General features: G+C 48.3%; 1 protein-coding gene across 4 annotated transcripts in view; it reads left to right on the forward strand.

Annotated features, from left to right (window-relative positions):
* RNF220 (ring finger protein 220) overlaps window positions 1–25500 on the forward strand; it is a 280229-nt gene that overhangs the window by 225490 nt on the left and 29239 nt on the right. For all 4 annotated transcript variants that reach the window (XM_049879077.1, XM_049879080.1, XM_049879079.1 and 1 more), the window contains exon 3: window positions 17990–18122. In XM_049879077.1, coding sequence (XP_049735034.1) covers window positions 17990–18122 — 133 coding nt within the window. The remainder of the gene's footprint in view (window positions 1–17989; window positions 18123–25500) is intronic.

Consider the following 25500-nt stretch of genomic DNA (forward strand, 5'->3'; position numbering starts at 1 on the left):
TCCTTGCTCCCTCCCCAGGTCAGGAGCAGCAGCAGGAGCCACACGCGAGCAGGGTGGCTGTGTGTGCATTGCTATTAATCACCCCTCCTGGTCCGCTAACGAGGCTAATGCGGTAAGTGACAATAGCCCATCTTGGCTCCTGATTTAGGGGCTCAGGACGGAAGCTGGGCTCCTGGGAGTGAAGACGTGAATTCTCCACGACACTAAACCTTCAAATAAATCTCCCCCAGTCAGAGAAGCCCAGGGCACTAAATCCCACGCGCCGGTAATTGAAACCCTTAGAGCTTTCTTGGGAAGGGAAATTGCTGAGAGAGAGAGCACACACTGGAGAGAGAGCAACCCAGAGGTTCTGGGTGGGGTGGTGGGCCAAGGCATGCAGAGGGCTCAGTGCCTGGGGAGGCTGCTGGGGACTCTCTGTGAGCATGTGGGTATCTATCTGTCCTGGTGTGGATGTCTCTTTGTTGGGGTTTCTTGGCAGGATTTTACTGCCTGGTTATGTTCATGTGGTCACTGCCTTACCCTCCTCCCACCAGGTCTATGAACACTTGATACTTTTCTGGAATAGTAGGGGCAGTTCTGCTCTGTCCTATAGGGTCGCTAGGAGTCAGAATTGACTCGACAGCAATGGGTTTGGTTTTTAGGAGCTATAGAGCTTCTACCTTTTGAGAGCTTCTATCTTTTGAAACTCTTGGGGCCTCTGCCTCTTCACTGACCATGAAGCAAGGCCTCATTTAAGCAAGAGGAATTTTCAACATTACCTTAATTGCCTTATTCCCCTATTCCCACCTCTCCCACCTCCAGACCTCCCACCCCCCTCCCCCCACTCTCTTTCCCATCGTCCCTCTAAGTCCTCCTCCCATTGACTTGGTCACTGAATCATTCAACATTTCCTAACACCCACTCTGTACCAGACCCTGTGCTGGGTCAGGAGTGTACCAGGATGGATCAGATACTCTCTCTGCCCTCAAAGAGCTCAGAGTCTACCAGGGGAGAGAGATGAATAAATAAATAATTGCAAGTTATATGATATGTGCAATAATAGTGGTATAGACATATAAAGGACATAGCATGAAAAAAAGGAGCCCTGGTGGTATAGTGGTTAAGCATTTGGTTACTCACCAAAAAGTCAGCAGTTTGAATCCACCAGCCGCTCTTTGGAAACCCTATGGGGCAGTCCTACTCTACCCTATAGGGTCGCTATGAGTTGGAATCAACTCAACGGCAACAGGTTTTTACAAGTGGCACAGTGGTTAAAGCACTCGGCTGCCAACCAAAATGTCAGCGTTCAAACCCACCAGCTGTTCCATGGGAGAAAGATGTAGCAATCTGCTTCCATAAAGTTTACAGCCTCGTAAACCCTATGGGGAATTCTACTCTGTCTTATAGGGTCACTTTGAGGCTATGAGTCAAAATTGACTTGATAGCAGCAAGTTAGCATGAAAAAGAATAATTAACTATCAGGGAAGGCTTCAAAGAAGAAGTGTTGTCTGGATGTGGTCTTAAAGGATAAATAGGAGTCGGAAGTTGCCCAAGGGCAAATGGATGTCATGGGCATTATTGGCATGGGAATAACACTTTAAGAGCTAAGTCTTGTCAAGCCATAGCAAGTAGGGTTGTTGCTGGAGGAGACAGGAAGCTGGAGAGGGGCTTGTATGATAGAAGTTCAGAATTTATGCCGTGGGCTTTGGGAGCCAGAGGAGGGTCGTAAGTGGCTGAATGATAGGATCCAATCTGTGTTTTAGAAAGATCCTTCTAGCTGTAGAGATGGAAATGGATTAGAGGGGAGAACGGTGTGTTAGGAGATTTAATAGTAAAGGCTAAAGATAATGACACTTAAACTAGGGCAATGGAGGGGAGAAGATGGTTCTGAGAGGCCCCTTGGAGGTAAAAACCATTATGATGTTGATTTACTGGATGTAGGGGCCTGGGTAAAGAGTAAGAGTCAAGATAGCTGGTTTAGAGAAGTCTGTGGATGGTGGTACCATTGACTGAAATAAAGAAAGCACGAGAAAGGCAGGTCTAGGGAAAGATAAGCCATGTTTCAGGTATGTTGAACTTGAAGAGCCTCTGGGATATCCAAGTAGAGAGTCTCATACCAGTGCTACATTTGGATTAGGGTCGGAGGTACGAGTTGAGGAATTCCCAACATAGAAATGGTAAATGAAATCCAAGGAATGGAGATCATGCAGAGTGTGCAGAGAGCGAAGCGAATGATGGCAAGGATAATAGCTAACATATAGAATATAGAGTGGTTAACATGGGCTCTGGAATTGCATTCCCTAGGTTGAAAGTCTAATACCACCACTTATCAGGTAACCATGGGTAAGCTACTGAACTTCTCTATGCCTTGGTTTCCTCGTTAGTAAAATGAGGATAAAGTAGTATAGTGCTTAGCATAAGGTAAGCATTTGACTGATGTTATCACTTCCTTTCCTCCTTGTCTGTTCAACTCCTACTCATTCATCACATCTCAGCTTGTCGTCTCTTCCTCAGAGAAGCTTTTCTGGATTTCTCTGAGCAGGGCAAATCCTCATATTACAGGCTCCCATAGCACTGTTCACCTCTCTCTGACACAATTGCAATTTTACAATTGTTTGCATAATGATTTTATCCTATGTGTTCCCTCACTAGACTGTAAGCTCAATAGGATGTAGATTTCATTGTATTTCTACACCCTAGTATAGTACCTAGTACATGGAAGATACTCAATAAATATTTATTGAATTAACAAAATAAATGAATATGAATGAAGAGCATCCACTATATTTGGAAATGAAGATCATCAAGGACCTGATTGAGAGCAGTTTCAGTAGAGTGGTGAGAGTGAAAATTAGACTGCAATGAGTTAAGAAATAGGAGATAAAGGAATATGGATATCAAGCAAGACTCTTTGGAGTATCTTTGATGGGACAGGAAGGAGAGGAAAAGGGCATTAGCTAAATGGTGCCATGAGCAAGAGAGAGATGGATTGGTTGCTAATGATGTTGTTGTAATATGGGGGAGACTGGAGCATGTATATACTGATGGAGGGCAAGGGGGGAATGCAGAAGAGAGGGGGGAATGGCCATGATAGCTTTCCAAGGAAGAGCAGGTGGGAATGAGATTCCAAGCTCAGGAGAAGGAAGTAAACTCTATCAGAAGGATGAATACCTCTTCCACTGAAACTGGAGGGAGAAAGGAGGTGACAGTGGGTCTGGAAGCTAAAGGAATTCATGCCAAAGAACTTAAAGTGAGTGAAACAGGAAGCAGGGCCACCTAGTAAGAGTGGGGGGTGGGGGTCAGGAGGTAGAAAAGGGGCCTCAAGATAGTTAATATTACAGGGTTGTCTCTGTGGGAAAGGAGGGACAGACCTGACCAACCCAAAAGCATGTAAAAGGATTGCTTAGTAGTGCTGAGATTGGAAACTGTGAATTTGTATTGGCACATATCTGCATGCTTTTGTGATTTACCCCAGCTATCCTTAAAAAAAAATTTTTTTTTTTTTTTTATCCTTAGCCACCTGTGTGTCTGCGATGAAAAGGAGAAGAGTTGGATTGTGGAGAAGGCAAAGGAAGTAAAGATGTTGAATATTCTGGCAAGAGGTGTTGAAGTGATATGGCATAGGGTCCAGGCTAGAATCCACAAGTGCCTTAGTCTTCTAGTGCACTATAACAAAAGTACCACAAGTGGATGGTTTTAACAAACAGAAATTTATTCTCTTGCAGTCTAGTATGCTGGAAGTCCAAATTCACAGTGTCAGCTACAGGAGAAGGCTTTCTCTCTATGTTGGCTCTGGAGGAAGGACCTTGTCATCAATCTTGCCCTGGATTAGGAGCTTCTCCGTGTAGGAACCCCAGGTTGAAAGAATGTGTTCTGTGCCCAGGGCTGCTTTATTGGTGGTATGAGGTCCCCATGTTTCTGCTTGCTTCTTTCTTTTATATCTCAAAAGAGATTGGCTTAAGATACTGTCTAATATTGTAGATCTCATCAATATAACTGCCACTAATCTGTCTCATTACATCATAGTGATAGGATTTACAACACATAGGGAAATCACATCAGATGACAAAATGGTAGACAATCATACAATACTGGGAATCATGACTTAGCCAAGTTGACAGATATTTTGGGGGGACACAATTCAATCCATGACAAGTAAGTGGTGACTTGGGAGATGGGAGAAGGATAGAGGGAGGAGCAAGTATAATGGGTGCAAGTCCATGGGAGGGCTGGGGGGAGAGGGAGTTCTATCACAGAGCAATTTCAGATGTTGACAAGGTCTTCCAGGAGGAAGTGGAGGACAGAAAAAAATTCTCAGATATGAGGAGGTCAGGGCAGTGATGGGGCTTGGGGTAGGGAGGTGAGTGTCAAAGTTCTGGTGAATGTGGAGAATGTGAGATAACAGTGATGAGGTGGGATAGAGGGTGGTACTTGAGACTCAGTGAGCCCGCAGTTTGGAAGCATCAGTGGGGATTAAGTAGGACACTGGCCCCACCTCCTGGCCTGAGGAACATGGCCTTGGGGAAAATAAACAGCCTCCACTGGAGAAGACTGCAGGGAAGTGCTGCCTCCTGGGAATATGCTGGTGAAAGTGAAGAGAGGAAGGAAAGGGAAAATCCAGAGACTAAGGATGGAGAAAGAGGGCAGTGGTGGTTCAGTGGTAGAACTCTCGCCTTCCATGAAGGAGACGCAGGTTAAATTTCCTGTCCAGTGCACCTCGTGCACAGTCTGTCAGTGGTGGATTGCATGTTGCCATGATGTTGAACAACTTTCAGCAGAGCTTCCAGACTAAGATGGATTAGGAAGAAAGGCCTAGGCAATCTACTTCCAAAAGTCAACCAATGAAAACATTATGGATCACAAAACTCCCATCTGCAGCCCATCAGGGGGATGGCATAGGACCCAGCAGCATTTCAACCCAGTGTTCATGGAATTTCAGTGAGTAAGGGGCCAACTTTACCAGAGCTAACAACAGCAATGAGGATGGAGAGAGTTACATTGGTGTGGTACTCAGTCCCAGAGGGCATGATGGGAAGATGGTAGAGGGACACCAGTCGGGCCACTTCTGCACCCCTCCCTCCATCCCCAGCATCTCTCCTAGGACTATCCACTCTCCAGCCTATTTCCCCCAACTTGACATCCCTCCTCTGGCTTGATGTACTCTCCACTCCATTCCACCCACACATACATATTCCCCATCTCATCCACGCCTCCATCCCTCCTCCCCCCTCACCCCCACCGCCCCAGTTCTCCTTTCCCCAACCCCTTCCCCCTGCCCTGCCCCACCCTAGCCGGCCTGAGTGAGCGGGAACCCCTGCACCTTCATTTCTCAGGTCACTGCTTGGCTAATGGGCTATTAATTTGCTCAATCGTCCCCTGTGAGGCAAACTCAATTTCTGCCAGCCAGTCGTCCCTCCCTGTCGACAGCGTGATTGATTGGAGGAACAGCTGTCACCGCCCGGCTGCCTGCTCTCTGCCTCCTTTCCTTGGAGTCCGCACAACCCCTCCTTCTTGGGCCACCGCCCCGCGCCCACAGAGGCAGCGCACCCCTGCCACCTGCCCAAGGATCTGTCGCCAGCAATGAAAAATGACAGAAATATTTAAGGACAAATAAGGTTTCCCAACGCAATTGAAAATGATTACAGGCAGCTACAGATGGGGCCAATCTGATGCGCAGCAGCAAATCAAATCGAATTTCCTTATCGGCGTATTATTTTAGGCGTTATCTGGCACGTTGATGCAGTTATCAATTCAATTTCAGCCGCTGGTCCGCTGTTTACTGTCTCGCCTTCGCTGGGAAAAGGTAAACATGCTCAGCCCAGCAAATTAATTTCTGGCTGGAGCCAGAGGCTGCAAAACAACTCCTGTGTAGGACCCTGGGCCCCCACCTTGGCCCTGGGCTGCTGTGGGCCACGCTGGCTAGTCCTGGGGCAGGCCAGAGCTCGCCCAGGGAGCAGAAGCCCCACTAGCTGCCTGCCCCAGCCTGGCCCCAGCCCCAAGCAGGATTCAAGGCTCAGAGGAGGCTGAGGTGACCGCTGTTGGCTCCGCTGCTGCTGCCAGGGAGAGGTGAAGGTCTCCCATTAATTCCCAGCTAAAAATGACAAATTCATCTTGGACGACAATTAAATGAAGTCAGTAATTGATGCTAATTGATCTCCAGATGCGAGGGCTCCCCTCAGCCTTAGCAGCACGTGGCAGTCTTGCTCACTTCTCCACCCCAGCCCTTCTCTTCCTCTACTTCTTAGTCCTTGCTCACTCCCTGGGGCTCTGGGGCTCTTGACCCCGCAGGTCTGTGGCAGACAGCTGGCTTGGGTTGGCAAGCAGGCAGTGCCTGAGGCCCCACACCTGGCCGACTGCCCATCAAGCCCCACAGGCACTTGTAGTCAGTGCCCCAAGTCCTACCCATCAGCCTAGAGAGCAGGTAACACAGCTCTCTTTAGCAGTTCAGGATTTATTGCCCACAGCTGCGGAGGTTCCCCACTTCATTTTTATAAGCCCATAGTCAGAGCCAGCAGGGGGTAGAGCACACTTGGTTTTACTTTAAACAGTATAGTCTTAGCATTTTGGCTCATGGCAAGGAAGGCACTGGGGGTGAGTGAAGTATGCAGGCACGCTGGGAAGAGTATACAGGTATGCTCAGTCTACACTTGAAGATACGCATAGGTGCTCAGGTGTGTTCATATAGGTGTGACAAAGTATCCACATTTGTGGGAGCACCTGCGCATGCCAGTGCCAACATGTGCATGTGTGTGGCCAGACCTCGGAGAAGATATGTGTGCATGTCCGTATGTGGATACTTTCCTGCAGTGGACCCTTTTCTGCAGTTTGTAAAGCCTACTCCTAGGGCACTCTGGGAGGCCCCACCTGTCCCACCCCTCACTGGCCCAGCCCAGCACAGTCTGCAAGTTATTAGCTAAGGGAGAGGGAGGACTGACTTGCAGCTCCAGAAGGGAAGGGAACTGCATTGTGTTTGGGACAGCCAAGGTCAGAGATGTAAAATAACTGCCACCCCTGAAGCCCCACAAGCCTCTGAACAGCAGCTCCAACAGCCACTTGGCTGGAACAAGGGCACATGGGGCCGAGGGTTTAGGTTCTATGCCTAAGACTCAGGGGGTTTGTGCCTTAGCTCAGGGCTCTTGGCCCCACCCAGAGCTCAAGTCTGAGCTGAAACCTGGCCACAGGTTGACCTCCACCCAGACTGTCTTGCAAATGTTTGCCACTGGCCACCTAAGAACCACATTTGGCTCAATCTGCCCCTTCTACTGCTAAAGACAGTAAATAGTACCCATCACAGTAGGGTCTGGAGCACCAGCCAGGCTGTTGCTTCACAAGGACCTGGTGCTGCAGGAGGCCATGTAGAGTGGGCAGTGCCAATCTGAGCTCCTGTGGGCAGAATGGAGGGAGAAGGGAAGATAGCAAAGGCAGGTGGGTATGAATGCATGACCTCTGTGTATTATATCTGGGCATATGTCACACACATATAAGGAGCCTGGTGCTGTGTGAGGGGCTCTGGAAAGAAGAGGAGCAGGTGAAGAAAAGCATAAATAACAGATTGGGTGGCCAGACTACCAGGGTCAGGGTGGGGGCAAGAAATCAGAGAAAAACCCCACTGCATCTCCAGCTAAGGTCTGAGTCTTATGGAGGTTTAGCAAAGTCAATAATTATTCATTTATTCAAGGACTATGTATTGGTTTCTACAATTACTATTCTCTTACTTTGGGGTATGCCCTCTGCTAGGTGCCAGGGCTATAGCAATGAACAAATTCATTCTTGCCCTCAAGAAATGTACAGCCTAGAGAGAGTGAGACCAAAACCCATTACCATCCAGTCAATTCCAACTCATGGTCACCCTATACGACAGAGCAGAACTGCCCCACAGGGTTTCCAAGACTGTAGTCTTGACATAAGCAGACTGCCATATCTTTCTCCCACAGAGTGGCTGGTAGGTTCAAACTGCCAACTTTTTGGTTAGCAGCTGAGCGTTTTAACCACTGCACCACCGGGGCCCCTTAGAGAGGGTGATAGACACATAAATAGGCAACTATAACACTGCATGGCAATAGAGGTAGTACAAGAGGCTATGGGAACACAGAGGGGTCACCTGATGTAGTCTGAGGAGTCAAGGAAGGCTTCCTGGAAGAAGGCAATCTAAGTTGAGCCCTAAAGAGTGGGTAAGAGTTAGCCAGCTTGTGCAAATGGCTCTTGCCTTTTAGTTGTTCAGCAAGCCCAAAGCAAAGATAAATAGGCCCATTTGGTTCCAAGTGATTCTGGAAGCACTGAAAATGTCACCTCTGCCCCTTGAGTACCAGCCACTGCCCTGCAGCCTGGGCAGGGGATTGCACAGCTGTTTGCAGGGCATCCCTTGGCACCAGCAGATAAGTATGGGCCACAGCTAAATACACATCTCCCCCCTGCTCGCTCCACCCCCACCTCCTCGACCAGGGATGCCTATTAATCCTGACAAATGATGACTTACGAACATGTAATGCAAACTGATTCATCATACATTCAAATCCGCCACCCCGCCCCAGCGGGAGGCCCCAGCCAGACAAGTGTATTACACGGATAATGTATTTGACGTATTAATAAAACCAGCCGCATTGCTCTGGCGCGGGGACTGGGGAATGCCAATATACGATGACAGATCACATATTGATGAAATCCAGATGTTTGGAATCATAGTCTTGGGGCCTTGTTCATATTGACTGAAGGTAAAAAATGCCGTCTGTCAGCATGTTAACTCTCCCCATCCCACACTCAGCAGAGGCGCCAATCATGGTTTTCTAGAAAAAAGAGAGAAGGGGATGAGGGGATAGAGGGAACAGTGGATGAGTAATTAGGTAGTTTGGATGGAGGGATGATGGATGAATGGATGGAGCAGGAGGGGTGAAGATGGTTGTATTATGGATAGAGTGGGTGGGACACTTTTTATGCCTTATATTCTTGACCTCTCAGCAGCATTTGACCCTGTGGATGACATTCTTTCCTTGAAACTTTCTCCTTCTTGGCTTTGATGTTGTCACACCTTCCTTGTTTTCATCCCACCTCTTGGCTGTTCCTTCTCAGCCCTGGATTATTTAACTTCTTTTACCTGTTGGAGTTACTCAGGCCTCTGTTCCAGCCTTCTCCCCACTCTGTTCTCTCTCCCTAGCTGATCTCATCTACTCTTAACTTCATTCATTCATTCAATAAGTACTTATTGAATATATTTACCATATTCCAGACATTGTTTTAGGTACAAAGGATACAGTGTTGATCTTCAATTTTTATCTATATGTCAATATCTCCCACTTCTATAACTCTAGCTCCTGCCTCACATATAGTGCCTACTCAGCATTTTTACGTGGATGTCTTCACAATTCCTCAAATTAAGTACATCCAAAACCGAACTCATTTTCTTCCTTATCAAACCTGCTGCTGCTCCTCTTGTGTTCCATAAGCCAGTAAATGGTTCCATGACCTAGCAGTTGCTCAAGCCAGAAACATTAATCATCGCTGACTCCTTTCTGGCCTTCAACCCCACCTCAAGTTCATCTGCTTCCCTTCATCTCCATCATCATCATCATCCTAGAGCAAGTCACCATCATCTTTCCCCTGAGTTAGTGAGATACCACCTATCAGCCTTCTTAGACTCGCTCTTACTACTTCAGACCATTCTCCACTTTGTAGTTAGAATGATCTTTTTAAATTTAAATCTAATACATCATTGCTCCACTTAAAACTCTTCAATGGCTTCTTGTATGTGTAAAAAAGAAAATCCAAAATCATTAACGTAGATAAAAAGTCCTCCAAGATGTGGTCTCTCTATCACCATTTCTCAACCCCTGGCTGCTCAATCTCTCTACTCCTGCCACGCTGGACTTTTTCAATTCCTCATATAGGCTTTCTTCCCACTGTACCTTCAAACATGCTGTTTTCTGTCTAGAACAATACTTCCCCTAATCGTTGCTTGACTGGTTCCCACTTATCCTTCAGACCTTTGCTTAAATGTCACTTCTTTCGCCCCTCAGACCAAGTGATATACTCCCATAGTTTCATGTACTTTTCTTTTCCTAAGACTACTCTAGTGACATTTGTTTAGTATGTCTGTCCTCAGATAGGTCTTGTTATGGATTGAATTGTATCCCTTAAAAAATGTGTGTCAACTTGGCTAGGCTATGATTCCCAGTATTGTGTGGTTGTCCTCCATTTTGTGATCTGATCCAATTATCCTATGTGTTGTAAATCCTAGCCTTTATGTTTGTGGTTATGATCCTATTTGTGAGTGAGCTGTCTATTATGTTAATGAGGTAGGACACGATTTACAGAATTAGGTTGTATCTTGAGTCAATCTCTTTTGAGATATAAAAGAGAGAAGCAAGCAGAGAGGAGTAGGACCTCATTATCACCAAAAAAGAAGAGCCAGGAGCAAAGCACATCCTTTGGACCCAGGGTCCCTGTGCTGAGAAACTCCTAGACCAGGGGGAAGATTGATGACAAAGATCTTCCCCCAGAGCCAACAGAGAGAGAAAGCCTTCCCCTACAGCTGGTGCCCTGAATTCAGACTTCTACCCTCCTAAACTATGAGATAATAAATTTCCATTTGTTAAAGACATCCACTTGTGGTATTTCTATTATAGCAGCACTAGATAACTAAGACAGGTCCTAAGCTCCTTGAGGGCAGACATCATGTCTGTCTTGGCAGTTCGAATCCACCAGGTGCCCCTTGGAAACTCTATGAAGTAGTTCTACTCTGTCCTATAGGGTCGCTCTAGGGTCACTATGAGTCAGAATCAACTCAACGGCAACAGGTTTGGTTTTGGTTGGTTTGGTAATAGAGATAATAATACCTAGCTCACAGGATGACTGTAAGGATTAAATGAGACCAAATATGTACAGCACTAAACCTACAGCCTTACATATAATGACACTCTAATAAATAGTTATTGTTATTATTATTATTATTGGACAGATAATAGGTAGATGGGTGGATGGACAGATAGATAAATTGACTTACAAACTACTAAAAAGATATATGGGTGTGGATGGATAGGAAGAAGGAACTCCACGGGAGCTGTTGGGGACAGAATGGTTATTGAGTGGCAAACAATCTTGATCATCACAGGGAAGAAGATCGGGATACGGTGCAAGGCCAAGCCGGTATCAGGATGAGGTAGATACAGGGTAGGTATTTGTGCTAGTGTCTTACTAGGGACAATAATAAGGAACCCTCACTTACACACAGCCCTGATTTAATTGGATCATCATAGAACTTTCACAGCCTGATTTAATTGGAATTTCATACAAAGGGAAACTGAAGTTCAGAAATGTTAAGTGTTTGCCCAAGGTCACATAGCCAGTAAGACGCATGTCTGTTGAATTCTGCTTGAAGACTATTCTGTTTTGGTCACTAGGGGATGAACGCCCTTCTATTTGTAGGGGGAGTGAAGAGTTAGGAAACACACATGTGTACACACAGATACACACATATATACTCTTAAAAGTCCCCGTCTCCATTGCCATCTGTCCTTAGAGTCACTCTTATTTTAACCCTCCCCAACCTTAGTCAGACACCAGGCAGTCAAGCCCTGCCTTTTGTGGTCTGTAGCGAAAAGATAATGGAGATGGAATTTGCTGCTGGGACAAGCAGAGACGCAAGAATGGAACCCACAGACAACAGAACTGGGACAGAACTAAACAGGCCAAACCAGAGAGGCAATTACTTGGTGGGAATTGCAGGGCCGGAGGTGAGTTAGTGAGGGAAGCGCTTTCCCTTTGAATGAGATTCTCATCCTCCATGTGTCCACTATGCTTTGCTATGTAAGATGCAGAGAATGAGCAGCCTGGCCAGCCCTTGAGTTGCCAGGACCAGCTTGTTCCGACCCCCCACCCCCAAAAAAGAAAAAACAACCAAACCCATTTTGGTAGGAGTCAGTTCTGACTCCTACCAACCCTATAGGACAGAGAAAGTAGAATTGCCTCATAGGGTTTCCAAGGAGCTGCTGGTGGATTCGAACTGCCAACCTTTTGATTAGAAGCCAAACTCTTAACCGCCTATTCCCAGTGGTCAACAATTCCCAACAGAGAGGGGCAGCAGAGGGCTGATCTGGGATCCCAGGTACCTGAGGACTTTTTCCAAGGCTGGAGGGCTGGACTGACTAGAGCCTGACCCAGGTCAGGGTGAGGGCCTTGACTGGACCTCACCTCTCTACTTAGCATGCTTAGCCCTCTTCACAGCTTACAGTTAGCCACTTCCTGTTGGACCCTCACTGTTTTCTGATGGAAAAGGTATTCTAGCAGCTCAGAAGAGAAAAAGTATGCCCTGAATGTCACACATTTGGGGAGCACCAGGCTAGAATTTGTTTTCAGGTCTCTTGACTCTCAGTCCCTGACCCTTACAGTCACCTTTCAGCTCCTTGAGCTTGAGTCGCCTTATGTAAGGCCAAGGATAGGGTCTGGGGATACCTGCGCAGGCAGAGAAGCGGAGGTGGCAGATGGCGGCAGCAAGGGAGGTGCGGTAATGAATGTGGACGGGAGGCGGAATGAGCGATCCATCTTTGCATGGGAGAGGAGGGGGCTGCGGGCATTCCCCCAACACACTCACACACTCAATCAGGCGCTGTCAGACCTCCGGCCGCCTGGCATTTTGGTGAAGAATCTCTCAGCTAAAAATTGTTGTCAGTCCCATTTCCTCGTTATCAGTGCAGGGGCTGAGGCAGCGCCCGGGGATTAGCAGGAGCGGCGTGCGCCCGCACCCGCCATCCACCGCCGATAACACTGGGCCTCCCGCCTCACCTCCCCATTCATCATCTTTAGCACTGACAGCCCGTCCCAGTCCCTGTCCCCATCCCCTTGTGCTTCCACGTCTCCCCACTATGCTGCTCAGCCTGGTTCCCAACCTCCCTGGGGAGCTGGGCGGGTATTCAACCTAGGCTTCCATGACCCAGACCCACCTGTGGCAAAAGGGCTGGGCCGGCTGTGGGGGTAGACAGGAATGCGGAATGTTCAAGAAGATGCTTTCTGACGGCCTGCCTCTGGTGGGCTCTGTCTGCCTACTTGTTGTGGGGCAGCCTTGTTGGAGCAGGGATTCCTGCATCAGATGGGCAGTTGGACTAAGGATTTCTGGAGGCCTCTCCAGCCTGAGATGAAGTTCCATATTCTGGGAATTGTGGAAAGGAAGAGCCAGGAGATGCCTCCTCCCAGGCCTAGGGAGAGTAGGGGGTTGAGGGCTTCATTTCCATCCCAGCAAGACCACAGCCCCCTCCTCTTGGCCATCCCCAGCAGTTTTATGGCCCATTTTATGGCCACTGTAATGGCCTAGGTCAAAAGCTTCAGGGAGCTGTATTCTGGGAATTATGCAAACGAGGAGCAGGCCCAGGGCCAGAGTATGGATTTTGTCATTAAACCTGGGCAGGCCATGTCGTTAGTGCAGTAAAACCCACGTCATGACCACAGGTCTCAATATAAAATTATAGGGAACACAGCGGGGGAGGGGAGGCAGGGGGACCATGGCCATGCTGACACCTGCCACTGTAACCCCTGAGAAAATGGGGCAGGGTGGAGGGCATAAGCTGTGGGGTCCCTCTGCTGATCACTGTTAATGCTGGGAGCCAGGAAGAGGGCTCATTGTCCTGATAGGGAAACTGAGGTCAAGCTTAGACAAGTAGAAGATTCCTGTGGCAGCAAAGCAGATGAACTGAGAATAAGTATATGGAAATAATGATTCCTGGTCCCCAGGCTCAAAGTGGGGAATCTGAGCTCCAGGAGGACCCAAGGACCAGACTTGGTGTCCCACGCTAAAGGGAGCTGAAAACTTGATATTTCCATCTTAGCTCAGGCCCCATGCCCTGAGTCCTCTTTCCTCATTCTCTTCTCTTACCAGTTCACCCTTATACCCCAGACTCTGCCTCAATGACCTGATTTTGTTTGTGTGTGTGTGTTTTATTTTATTGTGCCCTGTTTTAATAGCCTTGTCAACTCTCCCATACTCATCCTCATGCCTTTGTTCAAGCATCACCTCCCCCATGGATCCTACGAACGCTCTGGCCCCTTCCTGACCTCCCATAGTACCTGTCCATGTCTCCCTCATACCCCTGATCAGGGTTACAGTGACTGGAATCACTGACTTCCTTTTTGGCTTTCCTGCTAGTTTGTTATATCCTAGGAGTCAAGAATGTGTTTTACCTCTGAGCTCCAGTTTCTCCTAGAATAATACCTGTCATAGAATCAATGTTTAATAAATGTTTGTTGAATGAATAAACAAATAAGACCAAGTCCAGGGACCCCTGACCAGTTTTGAACCTCAGCTTCCCCATCTATAAAATACAGGCAGTGGCCTGAAGAATGTTTCAGGTCTCATTCATCTCTGAGATTCTCTGACTAAGTGAATTTAGGGTCAGATCAGGGCCACGTCTGCTTCTTTACTCAGAGGTACCTTCCCGCTGTCCTCTCAGCATCTAAGGCCCAGCCAACAAGGTAGAGCCAAGCACATGATTGATAGGGCCCCTTCCCCTTCTTAGAGACCTAGCTACACAGACCGGAGCCATACCTACCCCACTCTGGCACTCACAAAGCTCCATACCTAATAACCAGCTCTGTTAAGATTCTAAAACAAGTTGCTCTTCATTCCCTCCCCTCCCCTCCCCTCCCCTCCCCTCCCCTCCTCCTTTCCTCTTTTCCTCTCTCTTATGTCATCATTGAGCATCCAATCTATGTCAGTTCTGTTATCAATTATCTATAGATACGAAGATGGATATGAAATGGTTCCTGCCCACATGGAACTCACAGCACATTCATACATTCGTACATTCATTCATTCGTTTCTGCCCATTCTCTGCCTGGCGCACTTCTAAGGTGCAACTTAAATTTCCCTTCTTTGGTTAAGCCTTCTTTTTGCCACTCCTCAAAACACACACTCAGGCGTCTGGGATCTTAAATGCTAGCAAGCAGCCATCTAAGATGCATCATTTGGTCTCAGCCCACCTGGAGCAAGGAAGAATGAAGAACACCAAGGATACAAGGTAATTATGAGCTTAAGAGACAGAAAGGACATAAACCATAGACTACATCAGCCTGAGACCAGAAGAACTAGATGGTGCCAGGCCACAACCAATGACTGCCCTGACAGGGAACTCAACAGAGAAACCCTGAGGGAGCAGGAGAGCAGTGGGATGCAGACCCCAAATTCTTATAAAAAGACCAGACTTAATGGTCAGACTGGGACTGGTGGGACCCCGGAGGCCATGGTCCCCAGATCTTCTGTTAGCCCAAGACAGGAACCACTCCCAAAGCTAACTCTTCAGACAGGGATTGGACTAGAATAGGGGATGGAAGATGATACTGGTGAAGAATGAGCTTCTTGGATCAAGTGGACACATGAGACTATGTTGGCATGTCCTGTCTGGAGGGGAGATGAGAGGACAGAGAGGGCCAGAAGCTACCCAAATGGACACGAGGAGAGAGAGTGGAGGAAAGTACTATGCTATCTCATTAGAGGGAGAACAGTTAGGAGTGTATGGCAAGGTGTATGTAAATTTTTGTATGAGAGACTGACCTGATTTGTAAACTTTCACTTAAAGCACAATAAAAATTAATTTAAAAAAACACTCAGCATGAACTGCTCCCTCCTTTGGGCTCTCTGATGACTTTATTTGAGCATCCAGGAGAGTTCTGATCATCCTCAGTCTTGTGTCAAAGAGAGGGTGGGTTCTTGTGCTCAGCCTGAACTGGGAGTTCCCTCAGGCCTAGGTTGTTAGATTTAGCAAATAAAAATGTAGGACACCCAGTTAAATTTGAATTTCAGATAAACAGTGAATAATTTTAGTATAAATATGTCCCACGCAATATTTAGAATATACTTATGCTAAAAAAGAATTCATTGTTTACCTGAAATTCAAATTTAACTGACCATTCTGTATTTAATGTGGCAACCTTACTCAAGCAAACATTTTGGTCATCACTGCATAGCCTTTATCTCTCTAAAAGCTAAGACCGTCTGCAGGCACCAGTGAGAAGAAGAAGTGGGGGGAAGATCTGAGCTCCCTCTAAAGAACTCCTTTCTACAGTCAGAATGTCCATGGATAGGCATGGATGTTTTTTAGATGAACAGGGCTCCTCAACCCCACACCTGTATGCAGAGGCTAGAGGAGCATTGGATGGGAAGAGTGGCAAGGAAGAGGACTTAGCCCTCCCAAGGGTATTGCACTAGGTGACCTTCAGGCTTCGTTCCAGCATGGAATGCTCTGGTTGCCATCAATGACAGAGTTGGGAATAGAGCTCAGACTCTCAGGTAGCCCCCAATCCAGCATAGAAAGCACTACACCCACATGTGTTCATGTACTACTGTTGTTGTTAGGTGCTGTCGAGTCAGTTCCAATTCATAGCGATCTTATGTACAACAGAATGAAACACTGCCCAAGTCTGCACCATCCTTACAATTGTTGCTGTTTGAATTCAGTGTTGCAAGCCCTGTGTCAATCCATCTCGTCAAGGGTCTTCTTCTTTTTAGCTGACCCTCTGCCTTACCAAGCCTGATGTCCTTCTCCAGAGACTGGTCTCTCCTGATAACATGTCCAAAGTACATGAGATGAAGTCTCACCATCCTTGCTTCCAAGGAGCACTCTGGCTATACTTCTTCCAAGACAGATTTGTTTGTTCTTCTGGCAGTCCGTGGTATAGTCAGTATTCTTCGCCAACACCATAAATCAAAAGCATCAGTTCTTCTTCAGTCTGCTCATTTATTGAACCAAAAAAAAAAAAAAAAAACCCGTTGCCATCAAGTCGATTCCAACTCATAGCAACCCTATCAGACACAGTGGAACTGCCCCATAGGGTTTCCAAGGAGTGGCTGGTGGACTTGAACTGCCGACCTTTTGGTTAGCAGCCGAGCTCTTAATCACTGCACTACCAGGGCTCCAGGGTGCATGTATTAGGGCTACACAACTTTGGAGGAGAAAAACCCAGGATCACTGAGACTTACGAGAGGCCAATGAGGTTAGTGAGAGGCAATGAGACCTGAACAGGGAGAATTGAGAATCAAGGAACATTAAAGAGCAGAATGAACATGACTTGGTGGCTCAATGAACATGGAGGGGCTGGTGAATGTGGGAGGGGTGGTAAGGCAAGGGTAGGAGCCTGGGGTGAAGCTAAGGTTTCTCACTTGGGGGACTAGGTAAATGAAGGTATCATTAACTGAGTTGGGCACTGCTGAAGGAGGAGCAGGTTTGGAGAGGGTGAAGCAGTTGAAGAACTCAATTTTGAATTGTTGCGTTTCAGATTCTTGCGGGACATATAGGCAATGATGTCCATTAGGTGTTTGGATATAAAGGTCTGGAGAACAGAGGAGGAATCTGGGGTTGAGATGGAGTCACTGGAGTCAACAGGGCACCGGTGGGAGTTATGGGTCTAAGAATGAACAAGATCATCCTGCATGCAGAGTGAGGAAGAAGAGGCTGAGGATAGAACCCTGGGGGAAAGTGATGAACTGGAAGAGAATTTTACCCTGGAAGCCATCTGGGTCCTTTTCATTCTTTCCCACTCAACTGTGAGGATCTCAAGGGCAGGGACTAGATCTGATTCTATTCTGTGTCCCTACTTCCCTGTACTGGGCCTGGTTCAGAGTAGACATCAGGGGATGTTTGTTGAATAATCGCAGGAATGAGTCCCCTTCTCCCTCTTTTCTTCCTTCTCCAGCAGTGGGGAAAAGAGATATAGAGGGGGCACTGGATATTGTGGGTGATGGTATGATTAAACCAAGTGATTCTTTACTAACACATATAAAATTACATGATCAGGGTTTGATTGCACAGAGCACTGATCGTGTCCAAGAGGCCACTAGCTAAGGAGGCGCCTTTCCTGGACACAGCCTCTGGAGCTACAAAGAGGAGTGATGCTCATGGACTCAGATCCTTATGCTCATCTCTCCTCTAGGCCAAGAAGCCCTAGGAGACAGCAGGATTAGGTCAGAAGACTGAGACACTGGGTTTCCCTCCATGGAGAAACCCAGCTTATGTGATTGTTCTTCCCCCTCCAGGTAAGAAGAAGGCAGCAGCGTTGTTTGACAGCCAGGCCCCCATTTGCCCCATCTGCCAGATCCTGCTGAGGCCCAGCGAGTTGCAGGAGCATATGGAGCAGGAACTGGAACAATTGGCCCAACTGCCCTCCAGGTAAGCCACCTACCATGTCCCAGAGACAGCCGACTGGCCCACACCCAGCCTTTAGTTAGAGGACCCAACAGTGATGCCACTCTCCTCCACTCTGCTTTCTCCCACAATTTCTTCTGTGGACCCACCTCAGGTCCTCTAGTTGAATAGTGCTGCTTTTCTCTCCTTGCTGTATTTCTGGCAGTGGGAGGAGGGTGACCCCTTAGGTTGCAGTCTCCAAAGAGCACCAGAGAGGCTGGAAAAGGGGTGAGCCGTGGCTACAGGCCTTACACCACCATGCCGAGCCCAGGGTAGGCTAAAAGAAGCAGGTACTGAGCATGACAGCCCCATTAGAAGTGCAGCCTAGTGCTGTCATCCAAGGGAGCGAGCACCACCTTCTCTATGAATGTCAAGGTCTCTCCCTTGCTTCTGCCTGAAGGTCTTGGCTCAGCTCCTCAAGGGCCTTGTGGAGGAGTCAGGTTATTGAAGGGAACAGAGGAGGGGTGTAACAAATTACCCCAAATCTTAATGGTTTAAAGTGACCATTTTATTATGCTCACGGAATCTGAAGGATCCGGAATTCAGACGGGGCCACAATGGGTGGCTTGTATCTGTTCCATGATGTCTGAGGCCTCAGCTGGGAAGACTGAATGGCTGGGAGTAGAATCATCTGTAGGCTCCTTCACTCACATGTCTGGTGGTTGATGCTGGCTATCGCCTAGGACCTCAGCTAGGGCTGCAACCAAAGCACATCTCCATGTACCCTGCACCTCCTTATAGCATGGCAGCTTCAGGGTAGTTGAACTTCTTACATGACAGCTTAGGGCTCTAGAAGCAAACATTCCTGCCAAAGAGATAGAAGCAGGGTCACCTTTTATAACCTAGCCTCAGAACTCACTTGTCACTCCCACTTTATTGACTTAGGTAGTTTTAGCCCCCTTTTTATTCAGGGGGAGGGGACATGTACCCCACTTTTCGATGGAAGACGTGGCAAGGTCACATTATATTAGAGCATGTGAGATGGGAGATATTATTACAGCCACCTTTGGAAAACACCGTCTCCTACAGGGGTGAATAGTCTGTCCACTACCTCCTAACCACACCCCTTATTCAGTTGACTGATTCTCTCTCCTTCTCCCTCTCACCTAATCCCCCATGCAGGGTGCAGGGGACCCAAAGGTGAATCAGATAATATTCCTACCCTCAGATAGTAGATAAGTGGTAACTTTGGTGAAGGGTAAGATGGTACACAACACTGGGGAAATCTCTACAGCTTGACTAAAGCAAAGTCATAGAAGCTTCACAGATACATCCAAACACCCTGAGGGACCAAGCTATTGGGCTGAGGGCTGGGGACTGTGGTCTCGGGGGACATCTAGCCTAATTGGCATAACATGGTCTATAAAGAAAATGTTCTACATCCAACTGTGGTAAGTGGCATCTGGGATCTTAAAAGCCTGTGAGTGGCCTTCTAAGATGTATCTACTGGTCCCATCCCAGATGGAGCAAAGAAGAATGAAGAAAACCAAAGACACAAGGGACTAATGGACCACAACTACCACAATCTCCACCAGACTGAGCCCAGAACAACTAGATGGTGCCACCACCTGGCAAGGAACACAATAGAGGGTTCCAGACAGAGTGGGAGAAAAATGTAGAACAAAATTCAAATTCACGAAAAAAAAAAAAAAAAAGACCAGGCTTGCTTCTCTGACAGAGACTGGAGAAATCCCAAGAATATGGCCCCCAGACACCCTTTTAACTCAGTACTGAAGTCACTCCTGAGGTTCACCCTTCAGCCAAAGATTAGACAGGTCTATAGGGCCAACAATAATACACATGATGGACACGCTTCATAGTTCAATCATGTATATGAGACTAATAGGCATGACAGCCCAAAAACAAAGACGACAAGGCAGGAAGGGGCAGGAAAACTGGATGAATGGAAACAGGGAACCCAGGGTGGAGAAGGGTATTGACACATGCAGAGGTTGGCAACCAGTGTCACAAAACAATTTGTATATTAACTGTTTAATGAGAAGTTAATTTGCTCTGTAAACTTTCAGCTAAAGCACAATTAAAAAAAAAGAGAGAGAGCGAGAGATTCCTGCCGTCAGAAAATCATAGTATGCGGGTGAAGAGAGTCAGGCAATACAAACCCTGAGGGACAGAGACTGCTATAAGGGAAGAACTGAAGTGTGGGAGTGCCAAGGAGGCCCAAAACCCAGCATCGGGCACAGAAAACTTCCTGAGGGAGGTGAGGCCTGAACTGAATTTTGAAGGCAAATGTATTAGTTATCTATTGCTGTTACAAATTACCCCAAACAAACAAGCATTTATTATCTCACAGTTTCTGTGGGCTATCAATTCAAGAGCAGCTTAGCTGGGTGGTTCTGCCTCAGGATCCCTTATCAGGTTGCAGTCAAGATGTCAGCCTAGCCTGCAGTCATCTGAAGACTTGACTGTGATCCATGTCCATGATGGTTCACATGCATGGCTGTTGGCAGGAGGCCTCAGTTCCTCAGCATGTGGTCCTCTCCATAACGCTACGTGAGTGTCCCCACAACATGGCAGCTGACTTTCCCCAGAATGAGTGATCCGAGAGAGAGAATAAGAAGGAAGACATGATGCCTTTTATGACCTATTCTTGGAAGTCACACACTGTCTCTTCTATATTCTATTTACTAGAAGTGAGTCATCAAATCTAGCCCACATTCAAGAGGGAATTATGCTCTATCTCCTGAATTAAGAGTCTCAAAGAATTTGTGGGCATACTTTAAAACTAACCACAGTAGACTATACTAATAACAACCCTTGCTGAGCCCTCACTATGTGCTCAGTACTTTACATTGCATTCACTTATTAAATTTCATAACTCTCTGAGGTAGGTAAGAATCATCACTCCCATTTTACAGATGAGGAAACTAAGGTACAGAGGGGTAAGTGACTTCCCTAATGTTGCAGAGCTAGTAAGTGGGAAAGACAAGATTCAAATCCAAACAGTGTGACTCCACTGCTCATGCTACAATTGGCCTGGCAGGGACAGAGAGTGAAACAAATGCCCTTCTACAGCTGAGTTCCCATACCTCAGCTCTCCCAGCACTGGGGCGTTTTTGTGCAATTTCTCCCAAAGGAAGACTTCCCCTCAAAAGGAATGAAGAGAGGAAGAGATGGGGGGACCTGTGGCGCCTTGAAAAAGCAGTGTGCCCCTAAGGACCTAGAGAAGGGAGACCCCAGAGCTCTTCTTCTGCCCCCTCAGCCTAGTCTCCATGGCCCCACACCTACACTACCGAGGGCACCCACTCTGCCTGTAGCCTTGCTCCACCCCCACCCACCATCCTGAAGCCATCCCTTATCCTCCACATCCTCTCAGAACATCCCCTACTCTCACATATTTGCTCCCCGCCCCAATGCCCACTTCCCCACCCAGAGCCTCTACATCTGCTCCACACCCCTCAGGCTATGCCTTAAAAAAATGCCTTAGCGTCCCCCATTTCGTGCCCCTCACGTCTACGCCCAGCACAGCACCCCTACACCCATGCACCTCCTCCCCGTACAGGCACGCCCTGCGCCCCGGCCTTCCCCCCACCCCCAGTCGGGTGTCTGACAGCTGGACAGCGGGATCTGCACAGCAAGTGAAATTCCCGTCGGATCGATAAAGCCGAAGCGCTGGCGGCGACGGGTCGATGGTTTTATCTGTCTCGGGCCCGCCGCGCCCGGCGCGCTGACAGTCCGACCGGCCGGCAAAGGCGTTCAAGGGCAGCCCCGCCCGCCGCCCCCTCCCCTCGCCTCGTCGCCCTCCCCTCCCTGGGGCCGCTCGCCCACCGGACTGCGGGCTGGACCGCCCACCGCCACCCTTGTGATTTATCTGGATTTTTAATTGGAAAAAATTTGCGAATTAATTGATTTCAGGAACTTGCCAATTAACATTGTAATTGGGTGCGTGATAAATTCCCAAGGAACGTGTCAGCTCCCTCCGGGCTGATGGGCCGGGCGCGGGCGGTGGGCAGCGTGGGGAGGGCCTCCGCCTTGGTTGCCCTTGCCCCTCCCCTGCCCGCTCTCTGGGAGGCAGGAGGAGAGAAAAGGAGGTTGGGAAAAATGAGGCACCGGAGCTCCCTATGCCCCTCGGTTCCTCCTCCCCACCGTGAGCCCTCTGAGCTTAGAGGGGCCTTAGACCAACCATTTCACAGATGAGGAAACTGAGTCCTGCGGGAGGGCAGAGCTGTGTATGCATCACTCAGAGTTCTGAGGAAAGCCCAAATGAAGGCATCATCCATCCATGGTAGGTGGCCTGAGGCTTCCACTCCAGCTCTCCCGATCTCCCCTCTGCTTGCCTCCTCTCTCTAGCGCGTCCCCCCCCCCCCCCATTGCTTCCTTCCCCACCTTGTACCTCCCTCAGCCCAGCCATCTCCTGATTGTGTGGATGCTGCTGCCAGGGTGCCCCTCCATCGCTCAGGACCATCCCTCCCTCCCTCCCTCCCACAGGGTGGACCTGGTGATTATCTGCCTTCTGTCTTCCTCTGTCCAGACCACAGAATTGGAAGAGGCTGCTATTTCTGACACACACTGGGGCTCGCAGGGAACTTCCAGCTCTCAAGCTAGGGTTGGCTAGCTTTTCACAGACACATAGGTGCGCACACACACACCGATTCTAACACAGATAGATGTGCTCACACACACACGGAAACAACCACCTTCCCATAGATGGACATTGCCCCAGGCACAGGGACACAGAAATAAGAATGGTCAGAACTCCCCACTGCAAAGCACTTAGACTTTTCAAAGCACGTTTACATTCGAGATCAGAGGTTATGCCCACACACACCAATAGACACACACCAATATATACTTACCCCACACCCTCCCTCACCTCACTATTTCCAACACATCCCCAGGATTTGGCTAGTTAGAGCCAAGAGGACCCAACTAGATCAAGGACAGATTGTGGAGGCCCTTCTTTGGAGTGTTGTCCTAGATGTAGTGGGGGAATGAGAATGTTCTTGAGCTGTTTCAGGGAGAGCTGGGTTGTAGCAGAATCACCCTGGAAACCAGTGTCCGAAATGGATTGGGGATAGAAAGTGGAAGCAGAAAGGCAAGTGAGTAGGTTGGGCAGGGTCCAGGGGAAAGATGATGAGGCTGGCCTGGGACAATGGCAGTAGCAGTGTGAACAGAGAAGAAGGAATGGTGAGAGACTTGGTAGAGGAAGAATCAAGAAGACTTGGGAAACTAGGAGGGTGGTGGTATCAGAGAAGCAAGTATCTGAGGGAAAGAGGAGACAACAGACAGCACTCTGGGTAGGCTAAATCTAACATGTCTCCAGAGTGGTGATGGGGTGGAGATTGCGCTTGTGGATGTGGACAGGCAGGGACACAGCCAGGAGCTGAAGACTAAAGGATAGAGAGTGGGGGAGATGTCTCCAGACTTCTCTGTAGCCCTCAGACGGGAGTTTTCACTCAGAGAGGAAGGATTCCACCAAGCTGAGGGTGGGGCTTGGCCTGGCGGGACCTTAGCTCAGAGACCTTTTCTGGGAGACTTCCAGAGCCACTGCAAGATCTGGCCTCTGGGCTGGGAAGCCACCTCTGGTCAGTGCTTTAAAAGAGCTGGAAGCAGCCAGAGGGAGGCTGGGTGACACTAGAGGAGAGGCGGGGTGTGTAGATGGCAGTGCCCCCACCCCCACTTAAGCCTTATTTAAGGCCAGCCTCGGTGTTTGGTTGGGTAATGAACTAGATAAACAATTCCCCAAATAGATTAAAACGAAGTGTAACTTACAAAGGCGGCTGGTGATGATGGTTTATTCCCGGGCAGCGCACCATTTCTTTATTTCCAAGGATAATTCAGTGTAAATCACCTTAATTAAAAGTGTCAGCCCAGCCCATGAATATTGTACTTAGGAACGCGTTTCCTGGGTCCCAGTTATAATTTAAAACCCATGGATCACTAGGCAGCGAGTGACTGAGCAAGGGAGGAAATCGCTGGGGGTGGGCTGGGGAAACAGGGAGGGATGGAAGGCAGAGCTGATGGGCTGGGCGGGAGCCAGGCTGCCTGCAGCTCTGGACTCCAGCCTCTCCTCTCCAAGGCAGACCCTTCACCAGATGCCTCAGTCTCGGGGTAGGGTAGGAGGCAAGCACGCTTGGAGGTGATCAGGTTGTTGAGAAAGGTAGGGTGGGGGCCCTTGCTCAGTGGGAGGGAAGGAGTCTGGTGGAGTACCAGTCCAGCGTGAGAAAAAGGGAAGAGGGTTGCTAGGGAATGATCTTGAAGATTGGCAGAGCTAGTGGCTGGACATTCCAACCCTGAATGCCCCCATTTTTATTCACCCGCAGAGTCAACTGAAGCCCAGAGGTAGCAGGTGGCCTCCCCAAAGTCATACAACAAGTGGATAGAGAAAAAGCAGCTCAGAGCTCCACCCTCTCTCCTAATCCCTGAGTATCTTTAGGGAGGCAATGTGGGCAATGAAGAAGTATCACTTGGAACTCAGACAGGAACTCAAACCCCAGCCCTTCCACAGACTGTGTGAACATAGAGGTGTCACCTCGCCTCTCTTGGTCAACTTTATAATGGTTTCGTGCAGATTAAATGATATAGCATATACAAAGTGCCTAGCCCCTGTTTGTCATATACAGTGGGTACACATTTTTCCTTCCTTTTCTCTTCCAACCTCCATTCCAGGGGAGGGGCGAGAACAGTCTTATACAGTAGATGCCCCATTTCTGTACCTGCAGGTTCAGGCACAGTGCCCAGCTCAAAGGGGACATCAGTACTTGTTTACTGAGTGAATGAAGGAGTGAAGGAATGATAAAAGTGACAAACTCACAAACTAGCAGCTCCTCAATAGCAGCTCGATTTCCTCTCTGTATCCCCAGTGTCTAAATCAGAACCAGGCATGGAGCAGGAATACAAGGATCATTTATGAACAAAATGTAACTAAATAGAACCTGGTCTGGCTGTCCTTTTTAGTCTGTGATGATCCCACTCTGTGAGTCAGACAGGCAGACAGCTCTGTCATTACACTCACACTTGGCCTCACCCTGCTGCTGAGCCTGGTGGCCTCTGACTGTGATGTATGTGTCTGTGTGTGTGCCCATATGTGTCTGTATTTGGGGGTGCATGTCTGTCTGGGTGTGTGTCGGTACACATGGGTGTATATTTCCATGCATGTGTTTATGTGGATATGTGCTTGAGCATATCCAGGTCTGTGTGACTGTTGTCAGCGTGTCTTTATGGACATGTCTCTGGGAATATGACTCCCTGTGCCCACGCGTCTGTATGCATGTCTGAGCCTCCGGCCAGGACCGCATGTATCTTTGTGACTTGGCAGAATTATAGCGGGTCTATGGATATATGTGTATCTGCCTTTATACCAGGGTTTCTCAACCTCAGAACTATTGACATTTTGGGCTGGATA

The sequence above is a fragment of the Elephas maximus genome, chromosome 3 (genome assembly GCF_024166365.1).
Source record: "Elephas maximus indicus isolate mEleMax1 chromosome 3, mEleMax1 primary haplotype, whole genome shotgun sequence".
NCBI lineage: Eukaryota > Metazoa > Chordata > Mammalia > Proboscidea > Elephantidae > Elephas > Elephas maximus.